This window comes from Notamacropus eugenii, chromosome 3, assembly GCF_028372415.1.
Source record: "Notamacropus eugenii isolate mMacEug1 chromosome 3, mMacEug1.pri_v2, whole genome shotgun sequence".
Classification (NCBI taxonomy): Eukaryota; Metazoa; Chordata; class Mammalia; order Diprotodontia; family Macropodidae; genus Notamacropus; species Notamacropus eugenii.
The window spans coordinates 24,204,506-24,224,176 of NC_092874.1; the positions used below are offsets into that span (position 1 = coordinate 24,204,506).

Below are 19,671 nucleotides of genomic sequence, written 5' to 3' on the forward strand. Positions count from 1 at the left end.
CAGTCTTACTATCCTCCCTTGGCTTGATCTCCTGAGGAGATTCTGACCTTTGCTTTTGGTTCATTCCATGCTGTATGAGGAAGAACAGATAACAGCTTAGAGAAACTCACTAGACCACTTGACCTGGGCTTCTGAAATTGGTTATCAATATCAATAAGGGTTTCTTCTCCATGGGGGTCTTCTTTCATTGACAAGACAAAGATATTTGGGAAAACGTGAGTTGTTTCCCAAAGACATGCGAAGAGAAGTTTTGAATGTTTGGAAGACGATGCTCTTTCTTCCTCTAGATGCCATCTCAGAGTTCTTCCCCTTTATAATAACCATGTTTCCTTCCCCCAAATGCTATTGATGGACAGGGGAAAGTGCAGAATCTTTAAGGCATGAATTCTTAACTGAAGGTCCCTAGACCCCTAAGGTATCTATGGACAGATTTCAGGGGGCTCTTGTACTTGGATGGGGAAAAAATTGCATCTTTATTTTCACTAACCTGTAACTGAAATTTAGCATTTCCTTCAGTTAGGAATATAGGCAACAAACATTCTTCTGAGAAGGTGTCATTTGGCTTCACTAGATGGTCAGAAGGGGTCCATGACACCAAAAAGGTTAAGAATCTCTGTTTCAGGGTTTGGACAGGTGTTTCAAACCTGAGAAAGTCATCCTAAGTAGGACATATGTTAATGGCTCAATTTTTTTCAATTTCCCTTCCTAGTCTTCATTGTATTTAAACCTTGCCTAAGCTCTCCTAGAAATATAACTCTGGAAAAAGGAAAGACAACTCCATTGAAAGAGAGAATAAAGGATATGTCTGGGAAAGCTCAGGGACAAAGGTGGTCCTAGGAAGTTTTAACAGAGTAAAAGGAAATTGGATCGCCATGACATTGTGAAATGTTGGCTAAATGACTTTTGTATCTCAAGAGAAGCCCTACATACAGAGGAAGGTAGAAGAGATGCTTTGTTCACCTTGCCAGCAGGAGAGAGACAGAAAACAGAGACCATAGATCTAGTTTTCTCAAGAATGTCATTTTGAGAGACCAGCCTTAAACACTGGTCACTTTATTATTGTTGTTAATGTGTTTATTTTCTTGATTATAGCCATAGTTAGGAATTCTGGAAAAGCAGGGAAGATTTATATAAGATTTGGGGGAGAAGGAATGGACTACCCTGGCATGCACAAAACTGAGAGACCTCACACAACTGTGCCTTGTATCTTCTAAGGAGGTGACTCAAAAGAAGAGTTAAGCAAGGTCAGATTATGGAAATCTTACCTGAGTAGCCACCTTAGTCATGTGCCTGTGATATGTCTTTTGTAAGGAAGGGTATGGATCCTTAGACTCAGCAGCATGCTGTAAGGTAGAGGGGACAGTCTGTCATTGTGAGATATAGTCACGACAGATAATGACACTCTCTGTCTCCCAGAGAGTCTATCCTCTAATGTTCCCTACCTAACCCCTGACCCTTCCCATCTCTAAGGAGGTGGAAGGGGGAGATGATAGCACAGCAACAGGACTGTGAGAATGGAGGCTTTGGTCTGAGTAAGAGGGTAGAATCGGCTCATGGCCAGACAAAGACTGCTGTGAGGAACAAGGTTCCCTCCATGTTGGTGCCTTGGGGCAGAACCCCAGTCACTCCCCCTTGAGTTGAAACTCTGTTGCCCTTTCTTCCACAGAAAAGTGTATTCAGGGTATAAAATTGACATTGGTCTACTCATACTTATCAGTGTTACAGTTGATATCCACTTGACCCCCTAAATTCACATTGGCTCTCTGTGATGGGCTCCAAGAATTGCTGAATCCTATGAGGACCAGGCAGCAAAGAACAGAAGAATGTGAACTGTCTATTCAAACAACTTCAACCCTCTGAGAAATGGGGATTCAGCATCCCGTTATCTTCCAGGTCCTTGGAGGGTGGACTGGTGCTTGTTGGCCCAGATTGTTGTCTTCCACACTGCTACTTTCCCAACCCAGGCAACCTTCAGACTCTCATTACAGGGCAACCCAAGGCTTTGTGGGATTGGAATCATACATAGACAAGAGGAATTTTCCAGTTAATGGCATCAGCTGTAAGCACTAGGAGGTGCTAAGGACACAAAGATTACTGCTTAACAGTCCCTGCCCCAACAAGTTTCCAGTCTTGCTGGAGGAGACAACATGCCCATCTCTAAATAGGCACAAAATGAAAATGAGGCAATTTGGGGTGGAAGGCACTGGCACCTGGGGGTAGGTAGGAGAGAGATAAGGGAAAGTTTCATGGAGAAACTATCATTAGAGCTAACTCTTGAAGATAACTAGAAGTTTTCAGGGGTGAAGGTTAGGGATGAGCATTCCAGGCATGGGGAACAGCCACTTCAAAGGAATAGAAATAAGAGATGCAGTGTTATATAAGGAATGCTTTGATATGTGTTTAAATGTAAAGAAGTTGTTCCTATCCCATTGTCTACTTAGAATGGAAGCTCCTGGAAAGTAGGCACTATTTGAGTTTGTCTTTATATGTCTAGTTCCTTACATGTAATAAGTGCTAAATAAATGCTACTTGCATTGAATCCAAATTCATTCAAGCTCCGCATTTTATAGATGAGGAAACTGAGGTCCAGATAGGGAAAGCAGCTTTCCTGAGATAAAGATAGCTGGACAATAACAGAGTTGGCAACTCGTTTCCAGTTGAAGGCCCTTTCCATGACACCATGGTGACTTCCCAGATAGATCCCTCCCTCCTTTCTGTGTAGCACTGCTTGATCTAATGAATAATGTTGGCTTCATTCATTGACTTAGTATCTGTGTAACATTTGGCAAATAACTACTTCTCAGGGCCTCAGTTTCCTCATCTATAAAATGAAAGGGTAAAACTAGGTGTTCTCTGAGGTCCTCTCCAGTTCTAAATCTAAGCTCTCAAGGTCCTATGACCTGTGGTTGAATCAATCAGTCATTAAAGCATTTACTAATACAGTATCAGTCTATGTTTTGAAATCTTCCCTGGGTACAAATATGTTTGGAGATTCCATTAATTTATTGACAATGATCTAAAGATTATTCAGATTTCAGAATTTAGTAAATTACTAATTTAGGAAAAATGTTTAAAGCAATATCCCTTCTCAGATTTGTCATGATCCAAAGTTTGCTTAGCATTGAGTAACCACCAAGATTTCATGCACAGAAGTGTGTTAACTCTACCCTGGTCAGGCCCCATATCTTTCCAAAAGATATGGATAGAATAAGCATGTTCAGAAGGGAGTAAAAGGGGACTGGAGAAAGCATGAAGAAGAAAATACCTAAGTCACTGGCTTCAGATTTGGAGGGCTGACACATGGAAGAGAATTCTGCCCCCAGAGGGCAGAAACAGAAACCAATGGAGAGAAATTCCAAAGAAGAAGATGTAGGATTGATGTAAGGAAGAACTTTTTTAAAAAAATTTAAAGAATTTCTTAACTATTAAGACTGCCTCAAAATATGGCATGGGTTGCCCTGGGAGGTCATGGGGTTACCTTTCACTGCTGGTCATCAAGCAAAGAATGGATGGTTAATTTCTGGAAGTGGAGAGGGAATTCCTTTACAGGTCTATGTTAAATATTTAAGAGAGACTATCCCTTGTATATTGAGGGGGTCAGAGAAGATTGGGATATGGGGGGAAGGAAAGGGGAACAAGACAGGTGCCTTCAAGCATTTGAAGTGAAGAAAGATTAGATGTACCCAGAGGGCAGATCTGGAAGTAGTGGGAGGGAACTGCAAAGACAAAAATATAGTCTTCGTGGTGGGAAAAACTTCTAGCACAAGGAGCCAAAATGGAATTGCTGTGCTGCTAGAGGTAGTGTATCACCCTGTCCCCCGCCCCTGCCCCCATCATCCTAGTTGCCATCTTCAGGACATCATTCACTTAATCATCAACCACTTGTTAAACCCACACCATGAGCCAGGTGCTGTGCTAGATACTGGGGATACAGACATAAAAATGGGATAACTTCTGCCCTCAAGGAGTTTATACTCTATCAAGAAACACATACTCTTTTCCCAAGCACACATAGATGTATAAATGTACTTGTATGTATACACACATATGTACACACAAAAATGTGTGCCCAGACATACATCTGTACACATATATGTGAGTATATATGAAATATATGTGTATATTTATACAGAGAAAAATAGAAAAGGAATACAAAGTAGTTATTGGACAGAAGGCTGTAGCAGTGGAGGTCATGAGTTTGGGAGGAAAAGGAGGTGCCTGTTTTGTCTCTGCCTTTCCTAAAATGGAAATACAGCCCAGGGCTGTATGCTGTGTTCTGGGTGGAACAAGGTTAGTCCAACTCTGTATAGAAGGCACTTGGCATTCTTCTGAAGTCTTCTAGGGTTTGGATCTCAGAATACCCAGGGAATAAACATTGATTTAGTTCTTCGTAGTAGATGTCTTCAAGCAAAGACTGTGTGCCTATGTATATGTTCACACACATGTGTGTATACACATGCCCATACATACATGTTGCTCCCCACTGGCAAGCCAACTTGAAGGCGATGATCATTCTTTCTTCTTCTCTGTATCCTCGATACTTAACACGATGTTTGATACAGAGCAGCTATGATGATAGATTTGTTGTTCTTGAGCTGGAAAAGACCTGATATAGTCTGACCCCCTGATTTCACTCATTAGAAAACTGATCCCCAAGAGGCTAAGAAACCAGCCCATGCCCCATAAAGCAAGAGCATGCCCAGATTTTGGATCCAGTCTTCCAACTCCAATTCCATCACTCATTTCACTTACCCACCCCATGCTGCCTTACAGAGGCGTTTCAAGGATCAGATGAGATCATGAATGTGACAGTATTAGGAAAAAAAAACTATTATCTTCCCATGTTAGATTATTACAAATGAGGAAGTGGAGGCAGGGGCAAAGTGACCCAAGGCTGCTGAGTAAATGGAGGCTCTGATGGAATTCAAATTAGCAAGCCCTCAGTTCACCACCATCTTTCTTTTAGATCATTCCATCTTTATAAAGTGAGAATGAAAGTCTGCAGAGGGTCCTTGCTTGTCTCCTAAAAGAAAACCATCTGGGGGTGGCAGGGGCAGGATTGGGAGAGAACTGGGGCAAGGTTTTCCTTTTCCTTTCTGCTGGGGGTTGGAGCGGTTCTTTTGTCATTAAACCCATTTGTTTTCTCTGAACTCCAGCCATGTGAGCCTGAGTGTGTGTTTCTGTGCACACAAACTCAGCATGTCGGAAACATCAACAAGGTGTCTGTTCTCCCCACCCCACCCCCAGCCCCTTTACAGGGCATCTTTTCTTCTCTGCTTCTCTGAACTGCTTTAGCTCTGCTCTTTCCGACTTTTATCTGTCCCCACACAGTTCACACCGACATTGCTGTCTATTCCTCCCCTGGGCACAGATGCACAGCCTCGCTTTCTGCCGACATTCGCATTCTGATGGCCACTTTAGGTATTCCGTGGGCTCGCCGGTTCCTGAGTCTGGAGTGGTCTGACATTTCCCAGTGGCCCCACAAGACTTTTCCGAGAGCCTAATAGGCAGATTCTGGGGTGTGGGCGAGTATTTATCACTCTGAAATCAATAGCTGTTGGTTGAGGTCCCAAACCTTGGGTCGGCAGCCGCTCCCCCGAGCTGGCAGTATCTCTGACCACGCATTGATGCAGCTCGATGTTGCTGCAGCTTAATTACTTTTCTTTGGACCTGATTGTTTGTCAATGGGCATTCTGCCGTTCTTGTAACTAGAGGAAATAAAGGCAGCTTACCAGCGTCTGTAGGATGGCTTCATCCTCCCCAGTGGTGTCATTTCTACATTTGTTTTTGCACAAGGAAACAAGGAAGTGCCAAAAAGGAGGGGGAAAAAGACTCTTGACAAAAAGAAAAAAAATAACCACAGTAAAAGAAATACATCAAGCTGAGCATAGAGGGCATGAACACACTCCTTCCTACTTGTGGATACGTTAGTTACAATGGCCATGGGCGCCCATAGATGCTTGGAATTTTGAATCAGAAGACTCTTCACAGATGATCTAGTCCAACTCTCATTTTAGATGTTTATTAATTTTATTTTATTCATATTCATTTCCCAGTTGAACATGAAATTTTTAAAGGAAAGGACTACTAGTTTTTCTTTTGTATCCCTAGCTCTTAGCATATTGAACTATGTTAATGACCTAGAGAAGAGAATGGAAACCATTCCAGTGTCTTTGCCAAGAAAACCCCAAACGGGTCACAAGGAGTTGCACATGACTGATGTAATCCAACAACAATATTAATAAGGAAATGGATGCTGAGACAAATGAAATTATTTCCCAAGGTTCTATGGGTTAGATAGAACAGAGTTGATCCTGTCTCATTTGCTGATCTCTTCTCTATGGCTACTCTGTATTGGTTTTCATGTTTTGTCTATGTAATTTCCATGTTGGTTGGTTACATCTAAGCATCTATATCCATATTTTACATAAAATTATATATGTGTGTATATACATATATGTATATATACATATATGTATGATATATATATATAATGTCCTTCTTAGAATGTAGGGCAGATATAGTTTTTGCATCCTCAGTGCTTAATTCAGTATATCCTAGGCAACAGGAACTTATTTATTGTTATTATTAGTATTATCATTATTATATGTTATTATTACTATTATTGTGATTATTAGTTATTATTGATATTATTAATATTGTTATTATTATTAATAATAGTAGCTATTATTAATAATGATAGTAATAGCTTACTACCATGATTCCAGAGGACTGATGATGTAGACTGTTACTTACCTCCTGATCGAGAGATGATCGACCCACTTTGCAAAATGAGACCCACATTTTTGTGCTTGGTCAGCAAAGGAATTTGTTTTGGTTAACTCTGTAGAATTGTTATAGGAGTTTGGTTTTTCTTTTCTTTTTTTTTTTAGTAAAGAAGGAGAGAGGGATAGAAAATAAATGCTTTTTAACTGAAAAAAAATGAAATTTCATTAAAATAATAATACCTAGAATTTTTATACTTCCTTAAAACTCTCAAAGTGCTTTACATACAGTGTCTCATTTTATTTTTTATAAAAAGCTCTGCGAGGTAGGCACTATTATTATCTTCATCTTACAGATGAGGACACTGAGCCTGAGAGAGGTTAAGTGACTTAGCAGGTAAATGCCTAAGAGTATTCAAACTGAGGTCTTCCAGACTCCAAATCCAACACTTTATCCACTACAGTCCCTGGCTGTCTGAATCCATGTTTGAATGATTGATTGATTGATTGAACCCCAGGTCATAGGACCTTAAGACAGCTAGAAGGGGCCTTAGAAACCACCTAGTCCTACCTTTCATTTTATAGATGACGAGACCGAGGCTCTGAGAAGTAATGACTTCCCAAAGGTTGCCCAGAAACTAGGTGGGCTGGAACTCACATTCTCTAACTCACAGTCCAGCATCCTTTTCATTGGCTAAGCAACTGCTCTTGTTAGAGCGCTGGAGGCAGCAGCATATGCTGGTTTTCTCTAGGGTCAGAAGTTTTTCCAGTGCTGAATATAAGCATCTTAAGGAAAATGTTCTTTTTGCTTTGTTCAGGGAGTAAGAAAACGGGGTTCAAGGAAGGCATCCGCATAGTGTTATTTTCCTAGTTTGCTGACTCGGTTTCCCATTTGTCTCCTCTTTTCCCCTTAATTCAGAGCCATTACTCTATGAAGAAGGCAGCGTCTTTCCTTGGAATTGGTACACAGAATGTTTACTTTGTTGAAACGGACTCAAGGTACTGGGACGGTATTCAGAGGAGGGAGGGAAGGAATCTGTGCCTCTAAAAGGCGCTAGTGACGGGGATGAGCCAGTTAAACAATAACTGAAAATCTTAAATCTGTGTCCTTTAGAGGTAAGATGATACCTGAGGAACTGGAGAAACAAGTCCAGCGAGCCAGGAAAGAGGTGAGAGGGAGGGAAGAGGCGTGTGTGTGTGTGTGTGTGTGTGTGTGTGTGTGTGTGTGTGTGAGAGAGAGAGAGAGAGAGAGAGAGAGAGAGTGTGTGTGTGTGTGTGTGAGAGAGAGAGAGAGAGTGTGTGTGTGTGAGAGAGAGAGAGAGAGTGTGTGTGTGTGTGAGAGAGTGTGTGTGTGTGTGTGTGTGAGAGAGAGAGAGAGTGTGTGTGTGTGTGTGAGAGAGAGAGAGTGTGTGTGTGTGTGAGAGAGAGAGAGTGTGTGTGTGTGTGTGTGTGTGTGAGAGAGAGAGAGAGAGAGTGTGTGTGTGTGTGTGTGAGAGAGAGTGTGTGTGTGTGTGTGTGTGAGAGAGAGAGAGAGAGACAGAGAGAGAGAGACAAAGAGAGAGAGACAGAGAATGTGTGTGTGGCTATGGATATTTGTGGTGGAGTGTACGAGAGAGAGAAATGGGAGGGTGTCAGAGGATATCAGCTTGGATGAATGCACAAGCCACCTCTCCCAGCCAGAGAAAGAGAGTAGAGTGTGATAGTTAAAACAAGGATGCTCACATCCAGATGTTCTGTTTACAGGTGTAGCAGGCTGGCTCTCCATATTCTGTGGAGCTGTCCAGATGTTCCAGCTATGACAATTAAAAAAAAAACACATTGACAGTCTCATCCTCTGTGTCCTTGACTAGTGCTAAGCCACGAGGACAAGTATTGCTGTCCTGGAAAAGTCCACCCTGTGCTCTAACTCTCCTGCTTCCAAGAGTCCTGCTGCCTAAAACCAGTCCAAACACCCTCCCCCCCCATTCTGCTTTTGAAAGGAATTTAGCTCATTTAACCAATCCCCCAGTCTCACAGGTTGTGCTGGTTTCCCCAAGGTCCCTTAACCAAATATCATTAATTATCTGTCATCCAAGGATGGGGTGTAGGTCTAGGATCCTAACCCTTCCCACAGGGTCCCCTTTCAGCCTGGTAAAGTTTGCCTTTCCCGTATTTGAGCAGTGAAGTCCTTGCCTGGGCAGCCATCAGACAAGATGGCCCTAGACCTGACTTATGGGTGTGACCCTAGTCTCCCATACCAGCCATTTCTCTCCCTGCTGAGCACCAGCCTGGACCAAGAGCTACCTGCAGGACTTTCCGCAGCCTAAATGCAGGCATCCTTCTTCCTTTCTGCCCCAAACCCCCTGCCAATGGAGCTGCAGAATCACTCTCAGATGACTTACCAACAGGTAGGCACAAAGGACACCAGCAAAAGTCAGGTGGGACGGCAGAAAAAATCAGAGTGCTACGGTCCTTAGTGGGCAGAGTGATCCACTAGCCCACCCTGGATTGTAAGGTCTAACAGAGACTGGGTCCTTCCTTACCTGCTCTAATGAGCTGGATTTTTAAGAAAATCCTGTGTCCATGGAACATGTTTTGACAAAATCTGTCTGGTTTGAATGCATAGAATTTTTTGAAAATTTTTGAAAAAAGTCCCTTTATCTTTATTTCATCTTTGGTCTGTAGATATGCATCCTCTGATCTTCATTTATGTGATGTTTATTTTTAAAACTCAAATGACAAGTGGATTTGAAAGCTGCCTGATGATGCCCCTCTCCCCCGAATATCAAAAGTTCTTTTCATCTTGAGTGAAATGCTAGTTTTCCATTTGGGAGGCAGGCGTTACTGTGTGAATCACAGCCTTTGCTAGGGTTCCTTTTCCAGGGAGGATTCTTCAAAATTGAAGGAGTCTTAACAGCTGCGATTATACTAATGCAAAGCATCTGATGTAGATTACTTCACTTGAGTCTCAGAATCCTTTTGAGGTAAATGTGCCTATTTTTCCCATTTTATAGATAGGAAAGCTGAGGTTCTGAGCAGTTAATTAATTTGCCCAAGGTGACATTACTAGTAAGTGAGGCAGGATTCAAATCTACCCCCTCCTCATTTCAAGCCCAACTTCATCTCCATGATTCCTTTTAATGAAGGCTAACTCAGGTCATCCAAGAGCTGTCTGGGCCAAAAGATGTGAGTAGACTGGGGGAAGGGGACATTTTTTGTTCATTTGTTTTCACTGAGTTCCACAAAACTGAACAAAATCAATGGCTACACTGTGTTTTAAGATACTTTCTAAGCATCCTTCTGGTGACACCTTGCTCTAAGTAGTTTTTTTCCTGGGACCCTTTGGCTTTAGGCAGAAGCACTCCCTTCTCAGCCTTTGACTTGCGTCTTTTCAGGTGCAGAGAAGAGGTTTCTGTGGTACACCCCATAGCTTTGATCTCGATTTCAAAGGCTCATTTCCTAATTCTTCCAGTTGGGTTGGGTTTGGAGGTTGAAGCAAATCATTCATTCATTTCTTTAAATCGTATTTCCCAGCATTACGTATTAAAACAATTTTTAAACTTTAAAAAAATGTTTTGAGTTCCAAATTCTGTTTCTTTCTTCTTCCCCTTCCTTGTCACTGAGACGGTAAACAATCTAATATAGTTTATATATATTCAATATATTCATTCATTATATATGAATTATATATTATATATTCATTATGTATGTTCAATATGTTCATTCATTTGTAAGCACATGCCTGCTATGTTCACAGGCATTATGTTAATTGCTGAGAATACAAATTTAAAAGCAAACTAATCCTTGCCCTCCAGGTGTTTATATTCTATCAGGGAAAATAATACATGTAAATAAATTTCACATATATGTATGTGTGCATATGTGCATTTAACAATATAACATGCATATGTACATATGAATTGCGATGGGGAAATGACTCTACCAACTTGAGATACTGAGAAAGGCGATGCTCAGTGGGTAGCACTTGAGCCAAGGCAAGGCAGCATCTTTCCTTGGGATTGGAGTGAGCCTGAGATTCTAAGCAGAAAGGAATCATACATTAGTCCCCGTGACAGTACAGGGAAAACAAAACAAGTATTGTCTTTTCATCACGATGAAGTCGAGAGAGGCCATTTAAAACTCTTTCTGACTTTAAAAAAACTCACCATTTTAGGCAGATCAGCCTTTTTCTAGCTTTTATAAAATGAATGTTCATCCAGTTGGCTTTCCCAGGGTCTGCCTCTTTATGAAACCTTTTGCTGTGGCTGCAAATGAGAAAGAAGAAATCTTTTGGCAACTTGTAGAGGAAGGAAGGAAGGAATTCTCCAAGCCTGCATCTCCCCAGGGATTCCACTATCGACAGGCTCATTTCTCTTCTGAATCATTATCTATGGACTGATTCCATTTGTCACAGCTGTCTCACACAGCTGTCGGGAACCCTTTTCTACCACATGTTTTCTTTAGCAGGTATATGTTACCTGCCATAAATGTTTTCACGTTACTCTTAGAATTTGTTGTGCATATCCAGAGACATGATTTGGAAGTGGTCTAAATGAGATGCTCTGTACTTTGCTCCATTCTGCTAGGTGGCACAGTGAATAAAATGCCAGAGCTGCAGTCAGGAAGACCTGAGTTCAAATGTGACCTCAGACACATATTAGCTGTGTGACCCTGGGCAAGTCACTTAACTCTGCCTCAGTTTACTCATTTGCAAAATGAGCTGGAGAAGGATATGGCAAAGTACTCCAGTATCTTTTCCAAGAAAACCCCAAATGGGGTCACAAAGAGTTGGTCACTACTGAAACGACTGAACAACATCAACGTTAACTTCCTGACAGTAGACCTAGTACTCTATCCACTGAGACACCTAGGTAATACCTCTGAAAGCTTATTTTCCTCAGTGCCATATTCTCCTTGAATTGCCTTCCTTCTTTTCTCCATTCTCCTTTCTACAGCTTATAATTAGATTCCAATAGCTTCCTGTTCTAACATTAGCTTTCTGAGGGCTTCCTGTCATACCCTTCTTGTGTGAGGACTAGGGAATCTGTTGAAAGTTTCTCAGGTCATGCAATGATTGCCTTCCATTTTGGTGGATTCCAGAAGAAGGAGATACATACTTCATGTTCAGATAATTTCCACAGAAGATCTAAGGATGAGAAAACCCCTAGTCACTGCTTTCCTGCTAGGTTCCTTTAGTTTTAAGGAGACAAATAAGGAAGCATGGTGGAGGTTCAGATCTGTTCCACAGTAAGGAGTAGGAGAACCCAATGTTTGTCTCTCATTTGGTTTGAAGACTTAGTTTCTTGACTTGATATGCAAAGGAAACATTAGTACAAAGTAGAAAGTAGTACAAAGTAGAAAGGAAAGAACTTAAAATGATGACTCATTGTCAGGCAAGGCCAGATTACTAATTGTTACCCCCTTAAGTGCAACTAATGACAAGATGCCACTTGGAGATGCAAAAGTTATATTTTGAAAAAAATCCAAATATTACTGTTTCTAAATTGAACATTTTAATTAATCAACACATATTGCACACCAGCTGGGTGAAGAACACTTACTCAGGTGCTACATGAGATATAGATTTTAGATAAGACACAGTCCTTGCCCACCTGAATTTTACAGTCTAATGGGAGGATAAAAAATACACACAAATAGCTAAAGTACAAAGTCATAAAGGATAAATAGAGTTTCACTTACTCGGGGTGATACTATCACTATTTGTCAGTCAGAGCCTGCATGCATATAGTCCTGATTGGGAAGTTGACTATTACATCATAAATTCCTGAACCTTTCCATATTTATATGCATTGGTAGAGAGAATTTCCTTACATGGAGAGTTTTCTACACTAATTAAATCACTAGTCTAGGGGGGGAATCAATAGAATGTAAGCTCCTTGAAGCCAAAGACTTTGGGAGAATGTTTTGGATTCTTGTAGTTCTGGTGTCTTGTATGGGATATTATATTTTTTTAACCTGTGTTTTCATTCCTATAGTGAGACCTGAGTGAGGACATATACCCTCTACCACTACTGTTTAGTTACTATTCAATTTATTGCCTTAAAGAGAGATCTGGAGGCATGATGCAGTTAAAGTATTTGCCCAGAATCACACAACCAGTATGGGTCAAAAACAGGACTTGAACCCAGATCTTTGGGGCTGTAAGAGCAATTATTTATTAACTACAAATCAAACTTTCTAGCCTTGCATGTAGAAGGTGTTTACAGTTTATTGAATTAAATAAGTAGATGAGAGAGGGAAGAAGAGGTTAACACCAATGGAAAGGGTTAGGTAAGGCTTCCTGATGGGAAGTTGGGATTTTAAGTGTTGGTTGGATATCATCAGATAGAGGGGGTTGGGAAGGAGGTGAATGTCTCAGAAGATGTTCCAAAGAAATAAACGCACAAAATCATGGACTCTGCTGGGTCCGTTCTCTTTCTGACCATTAAGACTTTATGTGGCTACTCAGTAATGTGTCATCCCTACAGAATGTGTGTGATGGTGGCATCGACGGACTTACAGGTTTTCTTTTTTTGTGACTTGTTCACAGGGAGCTGCCCCATTTCTCGTCTGTGCCACTTCTGGGACAACTGTATTGGGGGCCTTTGATCCTCTAGATGAAATAGCAGATATCTGCTCCAGATATGGCCTTTGGCTCCATGTAGATGTAAGTTTGCTTATATATCTGTACATATATGTATATTTAACTCTCAATTCTTTGCTTTGCTTTGCCAGAACTGTGTTTTCATCTTATGTAAAACAGACGAATAGACTTTCAGTTACATTTACATCTGTGTATATTTCAAATAATTGGAAAATAGATATGCAAATTATTTCTGAGTACAAAGCAGTCTCCCTGACTTGCTAGGCAAGTCTTTTTTTAATCTTTCAAGGTTTAGATCCCATTATGCCTCCCTACCCCATTCTCCAAAAGTGCAAATGGGAAGGTTGGATGGAGTAGTACGGAAAAACAAATTTTAAGAACTAGATTTCAGTCCAATTTCTGCTATTAACTTCATGACTAGGTCAGTTCATCTTTCAAGGCTTTTGTTTCCCTATCTGTAGAATATACCCTAAAATATGATGATTCCAATATCCTGAAAAGGCAAAATAATTACATACTTTAATTAAAGACCTTTTCCTCTGGCTCTAAGAAGGATAATTATTTGAGAGGAATAATTAATTTTCTTTATAGTCGTGTGGTTTTCCTATTGATTTTTGAAAGTGTCCTAGAATTGCTTAGAAATCATTTTTCTTCTTAATAAAAAAAATTCTGAAAAGTCTATAAGTCAAAGGGTGAAAAGCTAAATTCATTGAGTTAGGAGTAACCACTGAGTAATTTACATAAAGAGGGAAGGTTAATTGGTTTGATTCTGCATGAGGAAAGGGAATACTTAACACTATTAGTGAACTTTCCTCTGTCAAGTGAGTGATTTAGATCCTATTTGCAGGTAGGAGGATGGCCAATACATTTCAATTTTCTGGTTGAACATTCAATGGGCATGAACAAACATGGAGTTTTTACAGTTTGGAAGACTTTTGATCTTTTTTAAATGTAAAATTAACCATACAATGACACTGAGAACATGTTTACACATATTAAAACTCATTCCCAAGCCAACAATCTATATTTTGTATTGGAGCCAATGGCATGGTATTAGGTGGATGTCAGGGGTTCTGTTAGCATGCCTTTGCTGGCATTTCAGGAAGATCATTTGGGCATCCTATTTTAAATGGGATTCTCCATGTAGGTGTATTTATGTATATTCATTAAAAACTTTAATTTTCATTGATTTTATAGACTCACAAGTATAAACGTGCACTACTTCCATAGCAATAATGTGAAATGAGGATTTCTGTATCTGCAGGAACAAACATACAATAAAACTAAAAACCCCTTGAGTAATTCCTATTTGCTCTGCTGTCATCAAAAGGATATCAACTATGGATTGTATAGATTTTTATGAAAAAGTGCCTGTAGGCATTCCTATATTGGGGATGGTCTTAGAAGTTCTTAGGGTTTAGAGAGAGATGGAAATCTGAAGAATGAGTACAAATCTCTAATGCCTTTAAGAAGAGAGGTTGAATGTTTGAAAGAAGCTTCTTTGTTTCAAGAATAGTAAAATAAACTTAACTTTAGAGTTGGTAGAACTGTCTTTCTTATGATCCTGAACTGAGCAAAATGAAAATCCCACTTTTTCCTTCTTACCTCCTCTACTTCTTTCCTTTCTTTTCTTCTTGTTCCTCCTTTTATTTCTTTGCTGAGCACAGTACTTGGCACATAGGAAGCACTTAAGAAATTTCTGTTGAATTGATTTCTATATTACAATCAATGAAGAACCATGTCTTACTCTTCCTCAATGTTCCAGGTACATTAGTGGTATACAAAGACTAAAATGCAATGATGCCTGCCCTTACAGAACTTATATTCTATTAGAGATACAACATTTTCCCACCTAAGAACGTACAAACTATTTTATGCTAGGTGGTGCCTGTAGTGGATAGATCACTGAACCTGGAATCAGGAAGACTCATCTTCATAAGTTCAAACCTGGCCTCAGATACTTATTAGCTGTATGACCTTGGTCAAGTCACTTAACCCTACTTTTCCTCAGTGTCCTTATCTATAAAATAAGCTAGAGAAAGAAATGGCAAACTACTTCATTATCTTTGGCAAGAAAACCCCAAATTAGGTTATGAAGAGTTGGACATGATTGAAAAACAACTTAACAGCAACAAGCTGTTCAGGCTTTTTTTGGGGGGGATTTTATTGGCATAAGGAATTCCCAGTAAAGATCCTCTATTTACCAGTGCAGATCAACATTTGTTCTTCAACCTATGGTCTTAGAATGTAGACTGAGGGCATTGTAAGGTTAGTTACGTGACATGTCCAAGATCACACAGCTACTATGTGTCAGGGAACTTAAACCCATATTTTCTTCATTCTGGAGTCAGCTCTCTGCTTGTCTTATACAAAATATAGATAAAACAGATGCAAGTTCATTTTGGGTTGGAGGCACTAGCAGACTTTGTCTAGTTAGACAAGTGACCACTTCTCCTATTTTTCATTCAGCCAATGTGATCACTGTACCTGAGTCATGTATTTTAAAGATAAGTTTTGGTCTGTGAGAACCATGCCCACCTGGGAACCAAGGAATGAGCAATTGGAGAAAGGCAAGCCAAGCCTGAAATATTTTCTTGGTGGGTTTGGTGGTTTATCATATCTCAGCATATCATTTTAGTACCTTAGTGAGAACCGGGTTCCTACGCTTTAAGAAAACCATTGTCATTGTTTTGAGGATAAAATGAGAAAATATTTAGAAAATGCTTTGCAACTCTTGAAACAGCATATAAATGCTAGCTACTAGTATCGTCAATTATCATTAGTCTTACTCAAGGGATTTCATTTTAGGAAATGGACAAAAGTCAGTTAGTTACAGCAAGAGCTGGTGGATAAGATGGGATGATTGGGCTAGTTTTTTGGGATATATAAAAGAAAAACATCTATCTGCATACAAAATTAGGACTATCCCCTCTTTCCCACTTTTATACAAGAAACAACTGTGAGTCAAGAGAAATTCATTAATTCCCCAAAGGCTCACACCAAGATCACTTTCATTGAATTAGACCAGAATTTATTAAAACACCTACTGTGTGCCAGCCTTCTGACCACAAGCCCAAAGTTCTTTCGTTGCACCATCCTCCCTTTATAAAGATCACTTTATCAATGATCAGTTCTCTCACTGAATATTTCAGAGCCAAATGAAATGGGATTTCAGGATTAAATCTCAGTCTTAGAATCTGTAAAGATTAATTGGTCACATGAGACTTTAATAGTCTTGGTAGTGTTAGTCAACAGTTGTCTCCCAAGGAGTATTTTACTCATAAAGACTGAGATTTGTTTTCTCTGAACTGACTGCAGTGGGCACTAGAAATATTTGATGTATGGTTCAGGAGATTATTATAACAAGAGGAAGAAATTTCAGAGAGCATCTCTGCCTTTCCCTCCTTTTTTTGATGGATTGGCTAGGCTGCCATTTTCTTAGTGGTGAATAGATCCACTCAATTTCTAAAGCAGAGTGGAAATACTGTGAAAAGTTGGGAAAAATTAATATTCATGTGGTCTGTTTTTGTTGCTTCTTTTCTGTGGAAGTGAGAGAGTTTCTGGAAAAAAATAATTCTAACCAATTTTGAAATTCCTAGGATGACACTTAAAATAATATGTATATGTATGTGTGTGTGTAAATTAATATAAGTGTATGCGTGTGCATGTGTGTATATACATACACACACATATTCACTTAACAGTTTCATAGGTGTAAGGAATTTATTAGTCAGGAAATTCCCTCTACCAAATCAGAGAAGGCACTGGTCTTAGATGCTTGGGAATTAAATGATCTGTCCTGGGTCACATAGCCATTTTGGTTCAGTTGGGAGATGTGCACCCTGGGCTTCTGGACCCCAAGACTGTCTCACTATACAACATTCACTGTATAGCACTACTTCTCATATAATGCTTTAAACAGAATCTCATTTGATTCTGATAACTGGGTGAAAGGGGTAATATTTTTTATTCATAAAGATTAAGCAAATTGCCTAAGATCCCAGAGGTATTGTGTCTAAGGTAGGATTCAAACCCATGTTTTCCTGACTCCAAATTTAGCATTCTATCCACTCCATAATAAATGATTACCCAGAGAGTAGGTGTCTGAAGTAGGATTTAAATCTAGGTCTTCCTAAGACTAAGTTCTTTACTCTATCCATTGTAGCACACTGCTCCTGTATAGAATGTAGAATATAGAATGTAGCCTGCTATCTCTTTCCTATTTCCCATCTGTTGACCTGTACTTGCACCACTGAGTACTCAGAAAAAGAGAGAGAAGGGAGTGATCCTGGGAATTTTCAATTTTCCCTACCACCTATTCAGATGGGTGACTGGGCCATGATGATACGTTTTTAATAGTGACTATTTCCTGGATTTTCACAATTTAATAAGCATTGATTTAGTGCCTGCTTCATGCCAAGAAGATGCAGAGATGAAAATGGCACACTCTCAGCTCTGTAAGAACTGTCAGACTGATAGGAGGTTAGGCCAGGCCCACAAGTGAGCAGATTATGCCAATAAGAGACAAAAAGGATAGGTGACCCCAAAAAAGAAAATCTCACAAATATACAAACTTGTAAGACTATAAAAACAAAATATCTTCTTCTTTGAATTTCCCTTCCCAAGACGTGAACTTGCAGCCCTGGGAGAACATTTGGGGCATTTGATTTTTTCAAATTTCAAATCCTTACCTCTGTTCTATCTCTAAATCTTAACATTTTTTTGTGATTTCTTTTAGTTGTTGCTTTTTCTACCACAGACCCTAATGTCCCTTGAAATAAAAACCACGAAGCAAAACTATTGTTTAATTACAAAACTAAAAATTTGTCACCGACTTTGTCTGACAACATATATATGATTCAGCGCCCACCTTCTTTTCAACTAAAAGTTTGCAGGATTTATTCTTTATATATAATATAAATATTATATGTTATATATATGAATTTATATGTATATAAATATATCTTTATTCTTATTCTTTAACTCTATAATTATACATTTTATATAGCTATAGGATTGTGATGACTGATTCCTCCTTGGACTTTTCCAACTCTAAAATCCTTCCTTAACTTTCCTCTTCAATGTCATTGATCAATTCCACACCCCACTTTCATCTGTTGCTTCTATAGAGAACAGCTCTGAGGGATATATTGTTTGCATTGAACATAATCCTAGTTCCAGTAGGTACTCAGTGACTTTTTGTTGAATGGATTTGGAGAGAGAGACAGACAGACAGACAGACAGACAGACAGACAGACATAGACAGACAGACAGAGACAGAGAGAAATAGATGGATAGGTAAATAGAGATAGGTAGACAGAAAGGACAGAGAGATAGATGCATAGACAAAATAGATTGATGGATAGATAAGGTAGGGATAGATGGATAGATAGATGGACGGACGGACGGACGGACGGACGGATGGATGGATGGATGGATGGATGGATAATATGAAGCTGGAAGGAAATTACAGGCCATTTAATCCAAGTTTCTCATTTGACAGCAGGGGAGGAAAATAGAACCCAGAGAGGTTAAATGAGTTGCCCACAGTCACAAGTTGCAATTTCAGAGCCAGGATTCAAATAGAGGTTTGAGTCAAGATTCCAACTTTATCCAAATCTGGAGTTTTGGCAGTTTCTCAACATTCCATTTCAGAACCCCATTCACACTCACTTCCAATTTTGCTTCCCTTGCTGCTGCTTCCTTTGTCCTACCCCCCTTTAAACTTATTGTTCAATTTCATCCCTTCTCTCCACTTTTAGCTCTCCCCCTGTTGGGAAAGTGTCCAACTATTCCCTCTACATGATCTCCTCCCCTCTCCTTGCTCCAAAATCTTCCCTTTTATCATGTAATAGCTCTTAAAATCCTACTTCTTCCATGTCACTATTCTTGACAATTAGGACGCAAAGAAGTGATTTTCTATAAGCCTGTTCTGTCCAAAGGTGAATCCCCCCTCTCACAAAACAATTATCCTATTCTTTGCCCATCATGCACATAATCTTTGTCAAGTGTCAGCATTAGCACCATGTTTGTATATCAAATGCCCTCCAATGAAGTCCACACTCATGGCATCTGCTTTGAATTAGAGATATCCTGGGGACAGGGACTGCTTCTCTTTTTTTCCCCCTTTGATGCATGGTACAAAGGCTTCAGCTAAACCCTTTGTGTGATTTGTAGAATGTAAAATCCTTTATTATAGGGACTGTTTCATTATTTGTCTTTATGTACTCAACACCTAACAATGCTTGGCACATAGGTGCCATAGACCCTTGTTGATTGATTGGTGGTGATACAGTTTGAACATCAAAACACAGTAACTGGATTTTCATTTATGAAGACATTTATAAAATGGGAATATGGCAC

At 39.7% G+C, this 19,671-nt stretch overlaps 1 protein-coding gene across 3 annotated transcripts in view; it reads left to right on the plus strand.

The window, feature by feature from the left end:
* Positions 1-19,671, plus strand: part of GADL1 (glutamate decarboxylase like 1) — a 201,236-nt gene that overhangs the window by 59,906 nt on the left and 121,659 nt on the right. For 2 of the 3 annotated variants that reach the window (XM_072651116.1, XM_072651117.1), the window contains 3 exons: positions 7,645-7,724; positions 7,840-7,894; positions 13,255-13,371. In XM_072651116.1, coding sequence (XP_072507217.1) covers positions 7,645-7,724; positions 7,840-7,894; positions 13,255-13,371 — 252 coding nt within the window. Of the gene's footprint in view, positions 1-7,644; positions 7,725-7,839; positions 7,895-7,935; positions 9,113-13,254; positions 13,372-19,671 lie in introns of those variants that run through there. The other variant, XM_072651118.1, reaches the window with a different exon arrangement.